The 20,028-nt window shown below is 38.0% G+C and overlaps 2 protein-coding genes and 1 long non-coding RNA gene across 4 annotated transcripts in view; 1 reads left to right on the top strand and 2 right to left on the bottom strand.

Annotated features, from left to right (window-relative positions):
• jak1 (Janus kinase 1) overlaps positions 1 to 2,107 on the bottom strand; it is a 52,627-nt gene extending 50,520 nt beyond the window's left edge. For both annotated transcript variants that reach the window (XM_071202919.1, XM_034081049.2), the window contains exon 1: positions 1,850 to 2,107. The gene's annotated coding sequence lies outside the window, so the exon portion shown is untranslated. The remainder of the gene's footprint in view (positions 1 to 1,849) is intronic.
• A 4,703-nt stretch (positions 2,108 to 6,810) lies between these two features.
• On the bottom strand, positions 6,811 to 9,203 carry LOC117445173 (uncharacterized). Its single transcript, XR_004551942.2, has 2 exons — positions 8,882 to 9,203; positions 6,811 to 8,309 (listed from the first exon to the last, which is right to left on the bottom strand). It is a non-coding gene; the product is annotated as an uncharacterized lncRNA (long non-coding RNA).
• An 886-nt stretch (positions 9,204 to 10,089) lies between these two features.
• Positions 10,090 to 18,896, top strand: ak4 (adenylate kinase 4). Its single transcript, XM_034080630.2, has 5 exons — positions 10,090 to 10,556; positions 11,338 to 11,457; positions 15,380 to 15,552; positions 16,532 to 16,650; positions 16,989 to 18,896. Exons 1-5 carry the CDS (start codon positions 10,415 to 10,417, stop codon positions 17,116 to 17,118), a joined length of 684 nt encoding a protein of 227 aa, XP_033936521.1. The 5' UTR covers positions 10,090 to 10,414; the 3' UTR covers positions 17,119 to 18,896.
• Positions 18,897 to 20,028: the final 1,132 nt, after the last annotated feature.

Here is a 20,028-nt window from a genome sequence, read left to right as displayed (position 1 = left end):
AGGTGTTGATAGTTTCAATGGACCAGAATTTGTATTAATGCATTATCTGGTGCTAATGATTTAAACTATGCGTTACATTAAATTATGATATACTGTGAATAACATGTACTATATGTTTGTTGGGTGCTTGTAAATAAATACAACCCCAACAAACAAGCTCTTCTGCATCATTTCATTTTGCATTAGTTTACAGTTTCCCTTGCCTATTTAAGTCTGAGGTGCATTGCCCATCTGAACAGTTGAGAATAAAAAAAAAACTGACGACAACATCACAAGGACAAAGTAGCTGAAGAAAGTGAAACGAAAATGACCCCCCTCTCTCCATGACAACCTTCTCTTTTTGTTAAAAAACTTCCTTTTTACAGTGAAACATTTCCTAAGGGACAATTGGGACTTAAATAGTTTCAACAGGAAACCCTGGCAGCCTGCAGTGTATCATAGGTCACTTACAGTTACAGTAGGTGTTTATTCAGTTATTCTTGAGGCTTAATTTATTTTACAAAAAGTGACAGTTAAGGAGAAGAGCTATAAACAAACAGTGACCATGAAAACAACGAGTATCCTTTTCCACTAACAGGGTTAAAAAATAAAACGAGGGAACACAATGGCAAAAAATTGCTTTTGATGGGTAGTGCATCAAGCTTTAGCCTATTGTGTGTGTGTACGTGTGTGTGTGTGTGTGTGTGTGTACGTGTGTGTGTGTGTGTGTGTAGTGTGTGTGTGTGTGTGTGTGTGTGTGTGTGTGTGTGTGTGTGTGTGTGTGTGTGTGTGTGTGTGTGTGTGTGTGTGTGTGTGTGTGTGTGTGTGTGTGTGTGTGTGTGTGTGTGTGTGTGTGTGTGTGTGTGTGTGTGTGTGTGTGTGTGTCAAACAAAATGTGTTAAACCAATGTATCCTTTGTTGACAGGATTTTGTCTGATATAGTACAATATTTGGATTACACATTTGTATTATCAATTGCTCTTTCTGAACTGAAGTATCAATAATTTGTTAATAAGATCCAAAACCATGCCAACGTGACTAGAGTAGTAGTAACATTAGATATTCAGTGTATCACAAAGTAAGAAAACCAGGAAATGTTCACATTGTTGAAGATCAAACAAGTGAATATTGTCCTTCGCTTTAGAAAGTACTAAAATAATGAATTTCTTATCAAAATATTTGCTGTTTTATTTAGTGACACATATGATCATGAGCTTCTTCCTGTAATGTCACTGGGTAAATTCCAGTTCACAGAATACAATTTCAGCATTTTACCTAACTCCAAATGTTTCCCCTGATCCAAGACATAAGGATCGCTTTCAGTTTTTCTTTCACACTCGATAAGCAGCACAATAAAAGACTATAGACGGCTGGCTCATTTATTAAGACATTTAGCTTTCTCCACGAGTGTGCAATATCAAATCACATTGATTGCAGGAAAAGCCTTGAAACTCTTCTGATGGTGTTTTAGTATTTGACTGTACTTTAATCTCGTGTTAAAATAGTGTCAAACTTATTCATTCACTAGGCCCACGTTTCTGATGGCATTACATTGCATCATATTGTACTTTCTTCCTGTAACTCACTGTATGTTCCAAAGAAACCAGCCAATTACATTACATCGCAATAAAACGGCATCACACAGTGGACATGGATGGAGTGTCATTTTTTTCATGGCAAACTGACGATCGTTGGCTAACATTAGCTTGCTAGCAAGTTATGAGTCTTAAATGGGCAAAGCAAACAAAAGCTAGATGTCTCCCCACTTGACAACAGCGGGTAAAGATAAAAAACGAGCTGATGAGTAAAACTATCTAGAACACAGATGTCTTTCTCGATGGGAACATTTAGTAAAAGGTTATTTACTCACCTCGGAGCTTGGCCAGACTGCTGGCAAGTTACTTCCGTTTCGTTCTGTACTCCCACCAAGTTGTAGCTCCTCTCTAGATGGATTTATAAGTATCGTGCCTCGGCTTCTTTATTCCGAAACTTCCCAATAATAATATTCAGTATCCAAAGGGAAAGAAATGTCGACTTTAATCCACGGAATGTGTTGATGGCTGGTAGCTTGAGACGAGAAAAAGCAGCCTCTGTTCTTGCTAACCCTTCCTGACAAGTAACGGCCCTTTCCCGAAAACATCATAATGGCCTTCTGTAGAATTCGGCTGCTCATTGGCTGTTCAGCCCGTCACTCAAGATGACGACTTTAACCCTTTGCTGGATTCAGGCTGGCGTGTGTATTGTCATCAGACTGTTCAAAACTGTTCATCTACTATACAGTCTATCTATGCTGAACGGTGAACCTATGGTTTTAACGTATGGTTTTAACTTGTAAACCCTTTCATATGGAAACAATAAAACACATTTAAAGAACAAGTGTTTGTGTTATAGTTCACACTACATTTTTAGTCCAGTTATCTTTAAAGAACCCAGAAAAATAAAATAAAATTCAAACATCTATATGAGCTTGTAGAATGTAAGTTATGTAACTGAATACATTTATTCAAGTACTGTACTTGAAGGTGATTTAACTTGAGTATTTCCATGTTATGCAACTTTATATTTTTGGGTTTAGCCCCAACATTTTGTCTGACAGCTTTAGTGCACTAGTTACTTTTCACATAACTATTTTACATTATCCTCCTGCCCAGTGAAAACCATGTACTTCCAGATGTGTCGATATGGAATGTGTGTGATAATCTGCAGAATTAAGAGCTCATTAAAAGGTTGAGAAAATCCTATACTTCTTAAGCTAAATAAACTATTTCAAAACCCTCCTGGAATGGCAAAAAATGCTTTGTAACAAAGCTGAAAATATGCATCGTCACAAAGCTCATAATAGAGCTGTTTTTCCATAACATCTTGATTGGTTCTCACTGAACAGGGATGCTAGAAAAATATGATGCTGTTGTAAAATACAGTTGCAAGAAAAAGTGTGCGAACCCTTTGGAATTACCTGGATTTCTGCATAAGTTGGTCATAAAATGTGTTCTGATCTTCATCTAAGTCACAACAATAGACAAACACAGTCTGCTTAAACTAATACCACACAAACAATTATATGTTTTCATGTTTTTATTGAACACACCATGTAAACATTCACAGTGCAGGGTGGAAAAAGTATGTGAACCCCAAGGCTAAAGACTTCTTCAAGAGCTAATTGGAGTCAGGAGTCAGCCAATCTTGAGTCCAATCAATGAGACGAGATTGGAGGTGTTGGTTAAAGCTGCCCGCCCTATAAGAAATACACACCAGTTTTGAATTTGCTATTCTTAAGAAGCATTTCCAGATGTGAACCATGCCTCGCACAAAAGAGCTCTCAGAAGACCTACGATTAAGAATTGTTGACTTGCATAAAGCTGGAAAGTGTTACAAAAGTATCTCTAAAAGCCTTGATGTCCATCAGTCCACGAAGTGGCCGTCCTGTAAAGATGACTGCAAGAGCACAGCGCAGAATGCTCAATGAGGTGAAGAAGAATCCTAGAGTGTCAGCTAGAGACTTAAAGAAATCTCTGGCACATGCTAACATCTCTGTTGACGAATCTACGATACGTAAAACACTGAACAAGAATGGAGTTCATGGGAGGACACCACGGAGGAAGCCACTGCTGTCCAGAAAAAACATTGCTGCACGTTTGAAGTTTGCAAAAGAGCACCTGGATGTTCCACAGCACTACTGGCAACATATTCTGTGGACAGATGAAACCAAAGTTGAGTTGTTTGGAAGGAACACACGATGTGTGGAGAATCCAAAGGGTTCACATACTTTTTCTTGCAACTGTATATTGTATCACTGTAGATTAAAATATCCCATAGTAATAAAGGATTTCAAATGAGCAAAAGCTTAAATATGTTAAGTGCCACATGTATGATATTCAAACACTGACAGGCAGGGAACAATATATTGCAGAATGAGTAGTTTTATTTTGAAACTTTGAGTACAAGTTCCCACCAAGTTGTACACTTTGCTGAATAGGCGTTTGCTTGAATCAGGTTTTAAATGCAGGACTTTTACTTGTTGTGGAGTATCTTCATGGGATGGTATTGGTACTTTAACTTAAATAAAGGATCTGAATACTTCTTCCACCTCATGTCTGCATGTCTTGCAGGTCTCCCTTGAAAAAGAGATCTATGATCTCAATGGGACCAATCTGGTTAAATAAAGGTTTGAAATGAAATGAAATGATGTGTTTTTTCATCACATAGGCATCTCAATCTGCTGAGAAGTTAAACACAGTTTTGGAGAAGTTGATGTAATATCTTTCAAAAGGACAAGAACAAGACAAAATAATTGAACGTAAAAAATATGAAGTACCATAGGGGAACAATTTCATGCAACTTTATGCATCTGCTCCACCACATCTTAGAGGCAAATATTGTTATTTTGACTCCACTTTTCAAAATTTGTTTTCCAGCTTTAGACCCTTCTTAAATTACAATCTACCCTTCCTTTCAAGTGATATCCACGTTTCTTCAGATTTTAATGCGATTTCTTGTCTGATAAACCGAAGGATTGTGTATTCCTTTATGCATTAAGAAAACCCCACATTTCTTATATTTGAAATAATCAAATACCTTCTTGGATTAGCCAGAGCTCATAAAAGTGGATTTTTTTAGATATAGATGGTTCTAAACAGCTATGATCATAATGTATAGGATGCATGCTGAAGATTAAAAAACTGAACTCTGATTAAAGAAAGGACAACACCGAACATGCCCAATGATACTTTTGATATTTTAAAGTGAGGCCTTAAATGAATATGTATTGTTACTTTTACTATCTGAATACTTCTTACACCAAGGACTTTGGACACATGGACTTGGCAGTTGTGCACAGATTCTGACCTCTGCAGGGAGGGTTATTGCTCATTCTTGCCATTCTGTAGGTTGCACGCAAATCGGTGGTTCTTTCCAAGGCTTTGTTTGAGCAATCTAAAACATCTTTGTGATTGTGTTTCCAAAACATTTCAACGCGTAGTAATCCATTTTTTGTAATGGGCCCTACAGTATCTCTTGCAAATGTGCATAACTGCTCTTTTGGATGAGGTTGTTTACTGGAACCTGAAGCATTGCCAATATTCAAAATGTGTTGTTGTAAGTCATGCATCATGACATTATTTTGCATGCCATGTAACATTTGGGTTTCTTATGTAAAGGGGCTTTTTCTACAAAGAGGAAACCAACAACATCGGACATACAGGTCAAGGAGGTGTTTGAAAATATGTGACTGAATCTTTCCAGCAGACTCTCTCATCTAAGTCCCACCATAAAAAAGTAATGGAGTTTCCTTACCAACTGCAAACTAAAGATCGCTCACAGAGACAAAGTCAATCAATTCACAGGTCTTATTTAAATATTTAGTTCTGTAATATATGACTCTGAAAAGCAGTATACAAACATTTGGAGCAGAAGTTTCCTTCCTGGAGGGCAAACCCTCAGGGAGGATCGGAACAGTTTCAGGGAAAACTTACTAAATGAAAACATATTACAATAGTTTAATAACCCAGTTCTTAGGTTGTGTTCCTAGCCTTTAGTACTGTTAGTGGACCCCTGTGCACAAAACCACATCTGTACAGCATTTCTGTAAGGTCTATAAGTGTATTTTATGGGCAGGTAAAGGCATGGGCTGTGACCCTTGTGGAGGAAAGGAAACAACCTTCCTACTGTCACAAAAGAAAAAAAGGATATCAACGTTTCTTTCTAACAAAAGACTGGGGGGTTAGTTTTAAGGTAGGGACTTTCCATGCCGCATCCCACTCAATACAGTTATCCCCTTGCATTAAAAGAAGATGATATTCTCATAAAGTTGGTGTTTTCAATGGTTGTGTTGACTACCCTGATAGGTAGTGGGTTTGAATGCCTGACCTCACTTAGAAAATAGCTATACCTCTTTTAAGCAATGTTAGCTTCACTTGACGTTTAATGCTTTATTAACACAAGTTATGAATTGCCACAAATGATCAAGATAGCACAGGGTGAGTCAGAAAAAAACATGCGCCTCAAGTCAAGTTAAGCAGATTGAGGTTAGAGTGGGACAAAAACAATACATTTGTCATGACTCTTTGGGGATTTCCACAGTAGCTATACCGTTACAGAAAACATTGTAAGGACAGGTGCAGTGACCTGTGGTTTATCAGACATGACTCAAACAGTGCACTTATTATTCAAAACATGAAAAACACATTTCATTTCAGCATGTTGACATCATATATCACAGAACAATTGTGTTTTGATCCGTGCTATACTGATATCACATATTGAACATAAGATTCTCTTAAACAATGACTTATAACAAAATGGAGATGGCAAAATGGAGACAGCAGCTGTCATTAATGTGAGTCATACATTGTTGTTTCGATCATATTCAACTGTTCTTAGGGGGGAAATATATTCACTTAGTAATGAAACAATTAATAAAAGCTATGTTTTTTTTATGAGACTGGATTCACTAAAACTTTTTGAAGTTGTCAGATGACATATGAAGTTTCAGAAAAAAATGACACAGTTGCAGACATGTTATTCAGACCACAAAGCACATGACTAATAGATCTTTAGCTCCCTCTGTTGACAACAATGTAGAGCAACATTTTGCGACTACCTTCTGCTTCAGCCTGCAGACCAGTGCTCCCAGAGACGGAAGCTCATACAGTATATATACTAATGCTAAATTAACTTTGCTGGTAATGCTATAGAGAGAGATGTCAGAAAGTATCTAATGTAATGTTAAAACTGATCAGAATAAGCCAACATCCACTCAATAGTTGACTGTTCTTTGGTTTGTTTAGGATTCACTGGATATGCAATAGCAGAAATGAATAAAACAAATACAGGTTTAATGAAAACAAACATTTATTTATTTATTTGAGTTGATCAAAAGTTACATAAAAAGTGAAGATAATATACATTTATAGGTTTTGAGTATAATGCTTCTTAAACTTAAAAATAAGACAATAAAAGACTTATAGACTTTTTTAAGCATGCAACAATCTACTGGCAGATTTAATAAGGAAAAACATTTTTAGAATAAATCACTTTAGTACTTTTGGATACTTAACAATGAAAACAAATATGTCTCTTTATTAACATACTCACACTTCATTGGTCACTGGTCCTCTGGCTGGTTAGCTGCACTCGGTTTGAATAACTGCACTCGTGTCAAGTTGGCAGCCATCCTTCAGTTATCACAGTACTGTACCTTCGATGGGGACAGCATCAGCACTGTGATAACTGAACCAGGGAAGCCTGACTATTCTAGCAGTCCTTGGTTTCCTCGCATGTTGTATCTTCATCATGTAATTCTTACAATATAAATACTGTTCAGTTAACATACAATAGCTAATATAAGAACAGATTAGTCTACAGAGTCACAGGGACGTCTAACCTAACAATCCTTCTCTGTGTGTAAAAACGTTTTTATTAATATCCTTCCCATCAGTGATCAGCAGCACAGAATATTAAAAAAAAATGCAATATCATGTTTGGGGATATAATAATACCACTATAAAATAGTTTTGCAAAGTAAAGTAAAAAACATACAACAACTACTCTCCATAGTTTGATAATGGGAACATTAAAAAACAGTCTTTATGCAGGATAATATGATCCTGATTATCCAAGATTCCTTTATTTATGAACAGAGATATTGGTTCATCAGTGAGTCATTCAAGTGAATGGAGAAAGCTATTTTTTGCCCTTAAATCAGGCCTGATACATGAGGTTGTATTTTACACAAGTATTTGGTCTATTGTGGTAAATGTTCTTTTAGCACAACAATTAATTTGGTACTTCAAAAACAGACTCTGATGTTCATTATATGATGAAACTTCTAACTGCAAAGGTTGGGCAGTTATGAATAGACACATGCAATGTGTAGCCTACCCTATGGCCTATTGGCTGTGAACCTGTGATTTAAACAAAATGTACAATACTTGCACATTTTGAGGACAAAGATTGCTTTACAGCATTAAGCATGCTATCGTGTTAAATTATTTCGCAAACTATTTCCAAGTGAACATATTTTCATTATTTTGTTGTTTCCACTGGTACACAGAGGGCTCGTTAATGTTTCATCTCATACAATAACTAGGGGTACGAATACTTTTTTTCTGAGGCTCTTTCCTGCTAAGACTGGATCGAGACAAACTACAGTATATTATTCATACCAACAACAAGGCCGAGTGACGTCAGACTTGTTATGATTCCCCTCGCAGGCTCCGCCCCCCTCCGCACGAGCAGCCTCTCGTGCAGTCCGGTGGCGTCTCTCCTCCTCCTCGCCAGTCCGCCCTCCGCACTTCATGTAAACAACTCCATTATCCCCGCTGCTCGGGGCCCTGTCCAAAACATGTTCATGTCAGAAAAGGCAAAACAACATTTGCAAGTAACTAAAATTATGGCAGAGGACAAACATATTGGTAGGGAGGAATGCTCCGTTTGCCTGTAACAAGAGACCCTGTGAAGTCCATATTGCATAAACCCAATGTAAATAACGGAGGAATGGCTTGTAAACTGCTAACCGTAAAGGTAACAGGCAGTGATTCTGACAAAAGTCTATGGTAGACAACTACTGTTTGACGACAAGAGCGAGGACTGAATTAAGCGCTTTGTTGCTGTTTTGTACCAATAAACAAAAGTTGTCGAAATCCAAACAAAACCGTTATTAATGTCATATCATATAAACAAGCCTACCTGCTTTACCTAGGATTCATTATAACGCAAGTCAATGCGAAATATAAGTGCAATGTTCGTATTGAATGTTGTGCAGCCAAACGTTAACGCCCAGCATAGCATACACACCCCTTTCTGGCCCAAAACAAACTGCATGCTGTAAAATTCCAATAAAATCAACAACAAAAAATTACATCCAGTACACATTAAGTATATAACATCAATTTGACTCACTTACCTGACATTTTCCCGTTTAACTCCTCGTGTTTACATGAATATTTTTTTATGACGCAGCAAGACCACACAGTGCAACGTGAATGTCGCCATTTTTTGTTGTTTTTGAATTCTCCAAAGCCATGTGACAAAAAGAAAATATCTTGTAATTAAAAGCAGGCGTCCGGGTCTGAAGACGAAAACTAGTTTCTCTAATCTCGAGGCTCAAATAGGTTAATCTTCCGAGCTGTTTGTCTGCTGGATTCGTCTGGGTAGTCTGACAGTAGACTGAAGGCTGTGCGCAATATCTGACAGCTCCGATATGGCTCGCAACAAGTATCCGCCCGTCCGCAAATGTTGCGCGGAATGACAGCGACTCATGTGCTTTTCTGCAACCGCTGCCAGCATTGGAAACTTTGACAAATAAGAACCCCATGAACCTTAATAAGGAACATATAAGGCTCTGATTTTAGAGAAATACTGTCAACAAGTGGTGAAATCCAAGAATAACCCACTTTATTAGATATAAGTCAATGTTGTAATGTCTTTATTGCAGATCTGAATATTCTTTGAATATTTGAAATCGTTGGATAAAGCATATATTGTGTGGTGGGACATTACGGGACATAATATATTTTGTATTTATTTACATGGTGAAATAAATATAATGTTAGGGATGTGTGACATTGACTGTCGTGCACTTTTTTCTGGCTTGTAATAAATAAGTGACATGGTAGTTTGTCTAGTTTAGCAGATCAAAATAACTTGAAATAAGGCTTCCCAAACAAAAAGGCTGGACATAATATTGGTCTCAACCTTCTGCACATAAATGCACTCCCTTTCTGATAAACTGGTTAGGCTATATGTTGCAGTGAAATGAATTGGCAATGCAGTTTTTATTTTTATTTATATTATTGTGTGTGTTTTTGCAGTTATGTTGTAGAAAACATACATTTCTTTCTAATTATGAGTAGCCTACTATAAAAAAACATCTTCTCGCCCTCGTCGTATCTTATAATTTTAGACAGCATTCTCTGCACTTCAAGTTCCTCGTAACATATGTCAAGGATTATTAGATTTTCGCGGTTGTCGTTGTTGTTGTTGTTGATGTACATTACTTGGAAATTCATTAAAAACTACAGTAACCAGTTTACCCGGCAGTTCCTGCGAATCAGTCATCCGCATTTTTACTGGATGATGTGCGCAGAAAAATAGGGCGTATGGGAGACTCCCCCATTCATTCGCAGACAAAAGTCTCTCTCCATGAAGACGTAGGCGGGTGTAATGTATCCTTAAACGACCTGCAAGAAAAAAGGAAAAGAGCGTTTTGACTTGATCCGAGCAGGATAGATCCAATGTGCGCATTTAGTGTTTAACAGCAAATAACCGCAGGGTAAAGAGACACGGTGAAGTTTGTTGGCAAGACATGTTTAGAAGCACGCCAGGCTTTTGACCAGTTTGATCGCTCATGCGCTCATCTTTTTTTAATTAGGAGGTTTACTTCCTTCTTTTTACACGCAAACCTAACATTTGAGCATCCCAGAGGTTTTACAAAGACATGGCCAAGTTATTCCGAGCTGCTATCATGGGTCCTCCAGGATCAGGGAAAGGAACGATATGCAAGAGGATTGCTCAAAGCTTTGACCTGCAATATCTTTCCAGTGGCCACTATCTCCGAGAAAGCATAGCGGCAAATACAGGTATGATGCTTGTTAACTGCTGCCCCCATACTGGTGTGTTAACAGGAACAAGGGAAGTCTGTGTTTTTATGCTGCATGTGAATCTTTATCCTAACGTGCGCAGTTTCCACAGTTGTTTTCTCGAAGCTCATTTGACAAATTACCTTTACAATCCAAGTTAACACACGGTGCATTTGGATGAATACAAACTTAAATCTTTATCTGATTTGTATTGAGTTCCGAGACCTAACTTGGTGAAATGCCCAACATCCACAATGACTCAGTATTGACTCCAGTTAAACACTCATCGATGTTTTATCACAATAACTCACCCAACCATGCACTTTAAACCATTGGTTTTGTCTCTTTAAACGTCCTTATTATAGCATCCCAACTGGGACAATTCAGTTCCAAGCATGTGCAAAGCCCATGTTCACTGATTACTAAATTAGAATCCAGTGCACTGCAGAGGGTTTGCTTCAAAACTTGTGTGCTGCTTTGTTGCCATCACTGAAACGTTTCCTTAAAGTTGTGACTTGCTGTGTCATTACCAAAGCATTTTTGCTTTTAATAGTGTTAGGATTTATAAAATATTAGTTCAGAATGTGTGTTTGTTTAAATAATCCACAGATGCACAAAGTTACAGTCTGGAGTTTGCAGTGAGAGTTTTAACCAGATATGTGCCTTACCAAGTGTTTATTTTTATTTTTATCATGGCGTGGGTATATTCAACAGGCCCTGTCCTGGCTTGTTCTTGAAATTCAGCAGCTGGAAGCATCTTTACCTGTGTGTTGTGTATCAGAGGCAGGTGTGCTGGTGAGGAGCTATGTAGAAAGAAGCATGATGGTGCCTGACCATGTGATGACCAGACTGATGCTGCCCAGACTGGAACAGCTCATTGGCCAAAGCTGGCTGCTGGACGGTATGAAATAGTTTTTAAGTTATTAAACACTCGGAGTGCATTCTATATTCTACTGATGCGTTATATGACACTAGCATGATTTATAATATAGCAGCGTCCATCCTTTGCCTTGATCATTGGTAGTGAGGGATACATTCTTCCTTGATGCAGCATTGTGGTCAGTAATAGCTGTCAGCCACTCCTTAAATCTGATTGGCTTCCCCATGTGCCACCCACATAATCCCATGATTGATAAACATGTGAGCTCACTTAAACTGTAGAACTAAGAATATCCTTTTAATCGCTGTGTGAACAGCAACATAGTTTAAATGAAGAAATAACATGGCAGAAAGCTCCTGTTCTCTCTTCAGCCCAGCTCTGAAGCAGTATCATATAATAAAGCGGCTCAGGCAAGCAGTTTCTACTCCTCTGAATGCTTAGAAACATGCCCCCTAAAGGTGCCAAATGTATTGCTCCTTTACTCTGAGGAGTAAGTAAGTGGAAAAATGATCCTACATCTGTGGGTGATTAGTACCCCGAGGTACTGACTCCAGTATCAGCAGGTCCCTGCATGCTCTACACTGTTATTAAATTTACATTAGGCATCAGATTCAAATTTAAAGATAAAATATACAAGATCATCGTCATTATCAGGAGGATGCAAATGCTTTCCTGAGCTTTATTCCAAGTTTCGAAATGTTATAATAGAATCACATTCAGTGCCAAGTGACATTAGTCAGTCAATAAAAAAACAGGTTTTTCTTTTGTCAATTATTGTATATGTGATATGTAAAAAAAATTATTGCAATGTTAATACAAACAAAACAAGTATTGATGAAATTGCCTCAGAAGTGTGTTAGCTCACAAAGGAATAGGACATGTTTCTTCTTGTTATCTGATAACATTTAGGTTGAGCATTAGTAACATAGATGATGACAAACTTAGCGGATCATTGTCTTGTTCATGTTAAGTATTACCCTCTGTCTCCAAGTGAGATGCCAAACATTGATGAAACTATTGGGTATTTTGTGTTTTTAACCTTGAAACATGAACAGCAAACAAATACTTGTTTTCAGCAAAAGAGAAGGGCAAACTAATCCCTCCCCCTCCCACCACACACACACACACACACACACACACACACACACACACACACACACACACACACACACACACACACACACACACACACACACACACACACACACACACACACACACACACACAAAGGCCTGCATTTATTTTTTCCTCTCCCTGAGGTTTCTCCCATCTTTCCCTTTAAACTGTGGGTTTTCTCCGGAAGTTTTTCCTTGTACGATGTGAGGGTCTAAGGACAGAGGGTGTCGTATTGTCATACTGATATTCTGTACAAACTGTGAAGACCACTGAGACAAATGTAACATTTGTGATATTGGGCTGTATAAATAAAAATATAACAGATAAACCCCATGCTGCCCAACAAACTAACATGGACACATTTATGCATGTTACTTTTTAATTGGGGCCTCCCAGTAAATCATTTGTGAGCAGCATAATGCTCTGGTGGTTAGAGAGATATTTAACAGCTAGTTATTGACCAAACAATGGAACATACACAGCGATTGCCAGTTTCCACTCTACCACATAATGAAACAATAAACAGAAGTAAAACCCAACATATTTATACCAAAGCATACTAAAACCAAAAAAGAAAAAGCGACCTTTAAACTATATTTGCAGTAAGCATTCCACCAACCATGCGGAGTGATCCTTGAGCAAGACCTTGAATTCCAGCCAACATCTCTGGTGCTGAATTTCCCCATAGAGATCATCATAGCAATGTAATCTCATTCCTAGTGTAATCTACATGTTTTATAACAAAAGTAGACATACAGTAATACTAAAATATTCTATTTCTTGTTCTGCTTTTATACACTTAATACTATTTTTATTCAAACAAGCATTGAGGATCTAGGGATGGAAATGTTGTTCTGTCCAGATATGTTATCACAACTATGATATGGTAATACTTTATTGTCAAATATAGTCTGAAATTGTTCTTGCATCACAGCAGCAACTATTTGAAGGATTACCTTTTACCCATGGTCAAAGTTTCCCCTGAACTAATAAGTGGAAATATTGGAATTTGTGTGTCCTATTCCTGGGTCGTCCACTTATTGTAAGATTGGAGGTTCATTTCCAGGCTCCTCCAGTTCGTATGTTCAAGTGCACTTGGGAAAGGTTTTGAGATGTTGTGTGAGTGTGAGAATGACATCTCTGATGAGCAATATGGCACGTTATATGGCAGCTCTGCCATCAGCGTTTAGAAATGAAGCCCTGAGGGCATGCGGTGGATTTGAAAGGCTCTATATCAATACAAGTCTGATGACATTAATCACATAATAATGGCGCCATTCTATTAAGTGCAGTAGCAAGCCATGTCCGTGAATCAGCATGCACAATACCAGAAACCTGAAACTGGCTAACCTAAATGGAATGCAGCCTTTATTAATGCGATTCATTTCACCTGTGTTTTTCCTGCTTTAGCAACTGAAAATGCCTCCTTGGAAAATAGTCTTATTAGGTGCATATTAGGGGTGTAACGGTATCCGTATTCGTCCCGTACCGTTACGGTTCGGACGTCACGGTTCGGCACATGCAGTCACACGACGAATACGACTTTTTTTTTTTACGAGTGAGAAAAAAGTCTGTCCTTCAGGGCAGTATCCACTACACTATTTATAATCCAGGGGGCGGTATTGCGCCTAAAAGCTGTTTGCCAGCCGCCCTGAAACAACAAATGAAGAACAAGAAGAAACACAACAACAAAACGAACTAAATACAAGAAGAAGAAAAGTTAGTATGGCGATTTCAGATAAAACACAGGAGCTAGAACTCACCTGCTTCTTTTAAATCAGCTGTGTGGGAACATTTCGGGTTCCCTGTGGACTACAATAACGATGACGTGTGTGAGTGGTGGATCGGACGAGGACGGTGTGTCGGCGTTGTTAGACAGCGGTGCGGTATGCTAATGAAACACACGCCAAACATGCTAAATCATATCAGAAGGCATCACCCAGATTTGCCAATCACCGGAGCCCGGCAAAAGACAACAGCAGTTCAACAGCTGATCCCCGCTGCTTTTAAGAAGCCAATAGACATGAAAGCCGTGAAACCAAAATAAATAACGGATGCTTTTGGCATATGTTTTTCAACGACTTTGCGCTCTATTTATCTTTCTTATTATTTATGATGTAATATTTTCAAGACATTCTTTTTAGTTTTACAGCTTGATGAAACCTTTTTGTTTGACATCAGCCATTATAGATAATATGGCCATCTGAGTGTGTGTGGTACTGTGTATGGTTTGTTTTTAACTGTTTAATACAGTTATATTCATGAATTGCAATAACATTGGTGACATACTGACTTTTTCACTAGCACTACTATTAGGTAAAACTTTCAATCTGTCAACACCTTTTTTTTATGATCAAATCCCCAACAAGCTAAAACGGGTAAACATTACCTGCTAAACATCAACATTTGTTCGCATTTAGCTCAAAGCACCACTTTATTTGTGCACAGCTCTGTTGACTCTTGTCTTGTTATTGCTGGTTATGGTTCATACACGTTATGTAACTGAGCGCATTGTTACTCTACAGTAAGTTCATTCACATGTACACAATTTGGTTATTGTTTCATGGCTACAGACAATGTCAATGAACTTTCATCAAAGTTTAGTTGCTGTCAGCTTATTTATTAGCAATCATTGGAACAGGAAATGAACTGTACATAACTGTGACGGGGCCCGTTATTCCTGAAGTTAGTGACTCGCAATGACACTCACAACTTCAAAAACAAACATACCCTGTAAATCTTAAATGTTGTGGAAATTAAAGGTCATATATCAGCAAACTGTTCCTGGTCTCTCACCTTCCCTGTTCGTCCTTTGTACTCTGTGTAGGTTTTCCCCGGACTCTGTCCCAAGCCCGAGCCCTGAACAGTTTGTGCCAGCTGGACCTGGTCATCAGCCTGAACATCCCCTACGAGACTCTGAGGGAGAGACTGAGCGACCGCTGGGTGCATGCAGCCAGTGGCCGAGTCTACAACATGGGCTTTAACCCGCCAAAAGTGAAGGTCTCAACAAGTGTCACAGTGCTTCAAATATTCTGCTCTGATTTACTTCACCACAGGATTTGTTTCGGCGTGTTTTGAAGCTGATTGGAATGAATGCCGGGCTTCAGCAGGGTGGAAGCTTGTCGAATTTAGAGATTGAAACCAGTTGAAGTACAATATCCTAATTAACTACACCACAATCATACACAACACCATCTACACTCCTGCTGTTTGTTATTTAACTTCACAAGTTTCTTGTTACGTTCACTCAGTTCAGTATTTCGTATCGTTACCTTTCTTTACTCAAATCTCTAGATATCATCTTTTATGACCTATAAAACAAGTTAACAGAGTTCATCACATACATTATAACTAAAGACCAATAAACATACTAACAACACCATGTAAAACATTCATAAAAATCCTGCACTTTTATTGTGTTAAAGTGTTTATATAAATATTAAAAAAATTCTGAAGGGGATATTTTCTAGATAATACAGTATTGTTAGTGAAGTCTGAAAGCTACAACTTTCAGACTTCAGAGCCCTGACAGCAAATGTCATAGGTTGTATACAACTTGTTTTCCAATGATTGCCTCACTACAGAAGATATGGCACGTGATTAAAGTTGTTTTGCTGTAGTTTACTTTTTTTAAACAGAATGCAGAAATGAAACCGGATGAGGATAAAAAAGGAAGGAATTTGAAACCTAGATATTACAGTTACGCAATGGTACCTCTTGTTTGCATTAAACAATGGCTGGAAAGTTCAAGGCACAGGAAGCAACCTGGAGAAATGCCATTGCCAATAATTAGCTTATGTACTTGATATCTTTTATAATACATTTACCCAAAGGATTGTGGTATTGATACAGATGTAGGAACTGCATGTGTCTACCTACTGTAGAGTGATTGCACTGTCCAATCTCATATGCTGTACGATTTTGAGAGATCTTCAGTTTACCTTTGTTGTATTGTTGAACCTTGTGTTACATATCTCAGGGTAAGGATGACGTCAGCGGGGAGGCCCTCATTCAGCATGATGACGACAAACCTGAAGCCCTGCTGAGCAGACTGAGATACTACAAAGATGTGGCCAAGCCTGTCATGGATTTATACAAGTCAGTATATACTAAACTCTTTTTAGCAGTGAAATACCTACATGCAGTCAGATGCTGCACATGGGCAATCAAAGCCAAACACAAACAAAACATGGAGGTCATGAAATGGATCGTGTGAATTTGGTAGTTTATCCAAACTATTTTATTCAGCAGTCAACTATGAAGTCTTGTATGTTTTTTGATCAATAGTTTCCTATTTTATAACTTAAAATACAATTAAACATTTTGGATTGTCTTAAAAATATATAGACTAATAAACCATATTCTGCCATTCATTTAATCAATATTTGAATTTTACACATCCTTCCTTTTTATTTGTTCTGTCATTTCTTGCTCAGGTCACAGGGAATCCTTCACGCCGTTTCCGGTACAGAGACGGACAGGATTTGGCCTTATATCAACTCCCTCCTCAGCGCCAAGATGCACATGCAGACGTCAGATGCCTTCCAGACCCAGACACCCCCATGAATGAAAGGAGAACAGGGTGAAACATGAAGAGGCCGCCACAGGAAGAGATGTGATGTTCCAACAAGCTGGCCTCAGATTTCAGGTTCCTTTATTTTGAGGTTTAGAGGCGGATAAGGACTCTGATCAAAACTGTAGTTATCCAATATGTTGGGATTTAAACGACAGTTTTTCTCAAATTAAAGTATGTCAGAGCTTTATTGATTGGGTTGATTGTATCATAGCTGAATGTTCAAATCTTTCAAGGCAATATGCATCAATACACATTGAATTAAAATAAAAGGTAGCTGTGGTGACACTAAAGGTTAAGAGAGAAGTAAAACAGTTCAAATTTTAAGAGAAGGATTCCCTTCATTAAAGCTCCCTAGTTTCAAGATTGTATCTTCAACAATAGAGGAGTATGGTAGAATATTGAAAAGCGTACCAACATATCACAGTCCGACATTAGTGATAGTGAACACTAAAATTGATTATGAACATTTGCAACTTTAATGATGGCAAACAAATGGAATATTACTTATAAATAATCTGTTCTCGTTCCACATTTGAATGATTACACGTTAAACAAACATTTAATAATCAGGCAAACAATATCATATTGTCGCCTCTTTGATTATAGTCATAATTTTGGTGTGGAACCCTCCAACTTATTTTCCAAAGGCAAGTGACTTAGGAGTTTTAGTATTCATGTTGTATACACATCACAAAATCACTTTAAAAATAAATAAATGAAATCTCAACTTGGATTGAATTGATTCACATCACATATACATAGTGTTGTATCAAAAGCCAATTTTACACGGAAATTAAATGAATCAATTTGGGCGAGAAAGGTTCAGAGTGTGAAATAAACTGTAAGATTATGCAATAATCCTGCAAAGCCATGGCTCATTGTTTGGCTTGATCCGCACAGTATTTCTAGAATATACGTGAAAAATGTGCACTGAATAAACTGCTATTCTATTCTTACTTTTGTACTGAAATGCTGCAGAATATTATGCACTCTGCAGTTGATAACATGCACGACAATCTACTGGGCTGGCGCTGGACCTGTCCAATATTCAAGAAGCACTCAACGCCACACTCTGTGGCTGGGATGAAGACCAATGCACAGAATAAAGAGAACCCCTAATGCCGTTACATTTCGTTAAACATGTGGTTGCCTTGAGATTGAATTCATGAAAATGTCCGATAGTGGTTCAGAAAATGCTTTGTTTTGCGGTGGCAGTTCAACTTAAAGATGGTCACTTTTTGGGAAGCATCACGTGTGTAAAGATTTGACTTCTCTGATTGTTTGAATGTATACATCACTGTTGCAGGGTAGAGAACATGTAAAATGTTGGCTTTGTAGAATTAGTTATTTTTTTAGACAGAAATTAACAACTGAATTAATTATGAACCACATTCACCAATGCATCAACCTATTGCACGCAGATACACATCTTTATCATATTTTTTAGGTGAATGTTGCCTTTTATCAATGTTTTTTGATGGCGTTTTTTGAGGGTCTGAAAATAGTCGGTTGAAAACATTTGCTGTGGCATACCAAAGATACAAGATACAAATATTTAGCTTGAGAAAATATGTCTTTGATAAAGCTGGGATGGCTCAACATGCCAGTCAGTGTTTTGGTTTGTACAGTGTACAAATATTTTGTGCGACCACACCCCAGTGCTGTTGTGTAATATGGATTAAGGGCTTTTTTTCTTTCATATTTTCAAACCTTGCTGTCCTAACATGTTACATTCTTAAAAAACAATAAAAATATGTCCTCAAATCTGCTGGTGTGTGTGGTTTACATAATCATGTACTTGTAGCTAATTGTATACAACATCATTAATCTTCTGTCCTTTACTGTGTCCTCATTGTTGGCACTGTTAGTCAGATGATCCATACTAATTAAGTTGGGTCTTTGTATACAAAGACCCAACTTAATTATTTGCTTTCAGGATGTAATACTCAGTGTGAAGAATGGATCATAGCAAGTGGGCATGTAACCACAAGTTGAACCTTAGGAATTACAAAACTGAGTGTTTTGGAAATTAAATAGCAGTTTTATTTGTCTAGACATGTCAAGTTTACATTTTGAATACTGTCCTTCCTGGTTGAAACTACAAACAACCTTTGTTCCCACTATAAGAAAAGGCCCTCCCTTCTTGCTCTCTGGCCTTTCAAGTGAGCAAAACAGGAAGCAGCAGGTGCACTAATTTGCATATTAAACCTAAAAGCCTGCGGGTGGATTTAATGAAGGTATAACAACGAACACGCGTTCGAGATACGACTACTGTGTAACTGTAAATCTCCTTTCATGTCCAATACTCTCAGATCTGTAAATAAACCCCATTTAGATCACTGACGTAGAGCTCGATCTAAATCGTTTCAGATTCTCACGGATTAGTCTCATCTGATGTGTTTACCGTGACACAGCACTATAGTACTGTATGTTCATACGTGGACCATCATTTTGCTCTTAGTGTGTCCAAAACCTGTAATGCTGCACAGTATTGCATTGTAGTTGTTTATTTAGTCACCTATCTTTGTTGTTATGGGGACCTCTACTGGTAGTGATCAGCCGTTTTGTGAGCATAATAATAATAAAAAAGGTTCAACATGTTAGTGAATATCACCAGTGTTGTTTTTTAGACTATCGTGTTCTAAAGGTAAACAGATAAATAGATCGGTCATTGCATTCAGCTCGTTGTTTAGCTCCATCCTAGGTTTTACCAAGCTGTCTCGCTGAGCGGCGCACTTTCTGCTGTCCATCCACACTACCTTGCACTGCAACGCTCATCCACATCATCTACAGATCTACCAATCGCCATCGCTGGACCCAGTTTGTTGCTCATATGCCAAAATGTGATTTGTGATGATGCCATAGCCGTAGCGCATGCTCTGCAAATGTACCGACAGCTT

The sequence above is a fragment of the Pseudochaenichthys georgianus genome, chromosome 4 (genome assembly GCF_902827115.2).
Source record: "Pseudochaenichthys georgianus chromosome 4, fPseGeo1.2, whole genome shotgun sequence".
Taxonomy (NCBI): Eukaryota; Metazoa; Chordata; class Actinopteri; order Perciformes; family Channichthyidae; genus Pseudochaenichthys; species Pseudochaenichthys georgianus.
The sequence above is the reverse complement of the archived record's forward strand: the minus strand, read 5'-3'. Positions and strand labels throughout refer to the sequence as shown.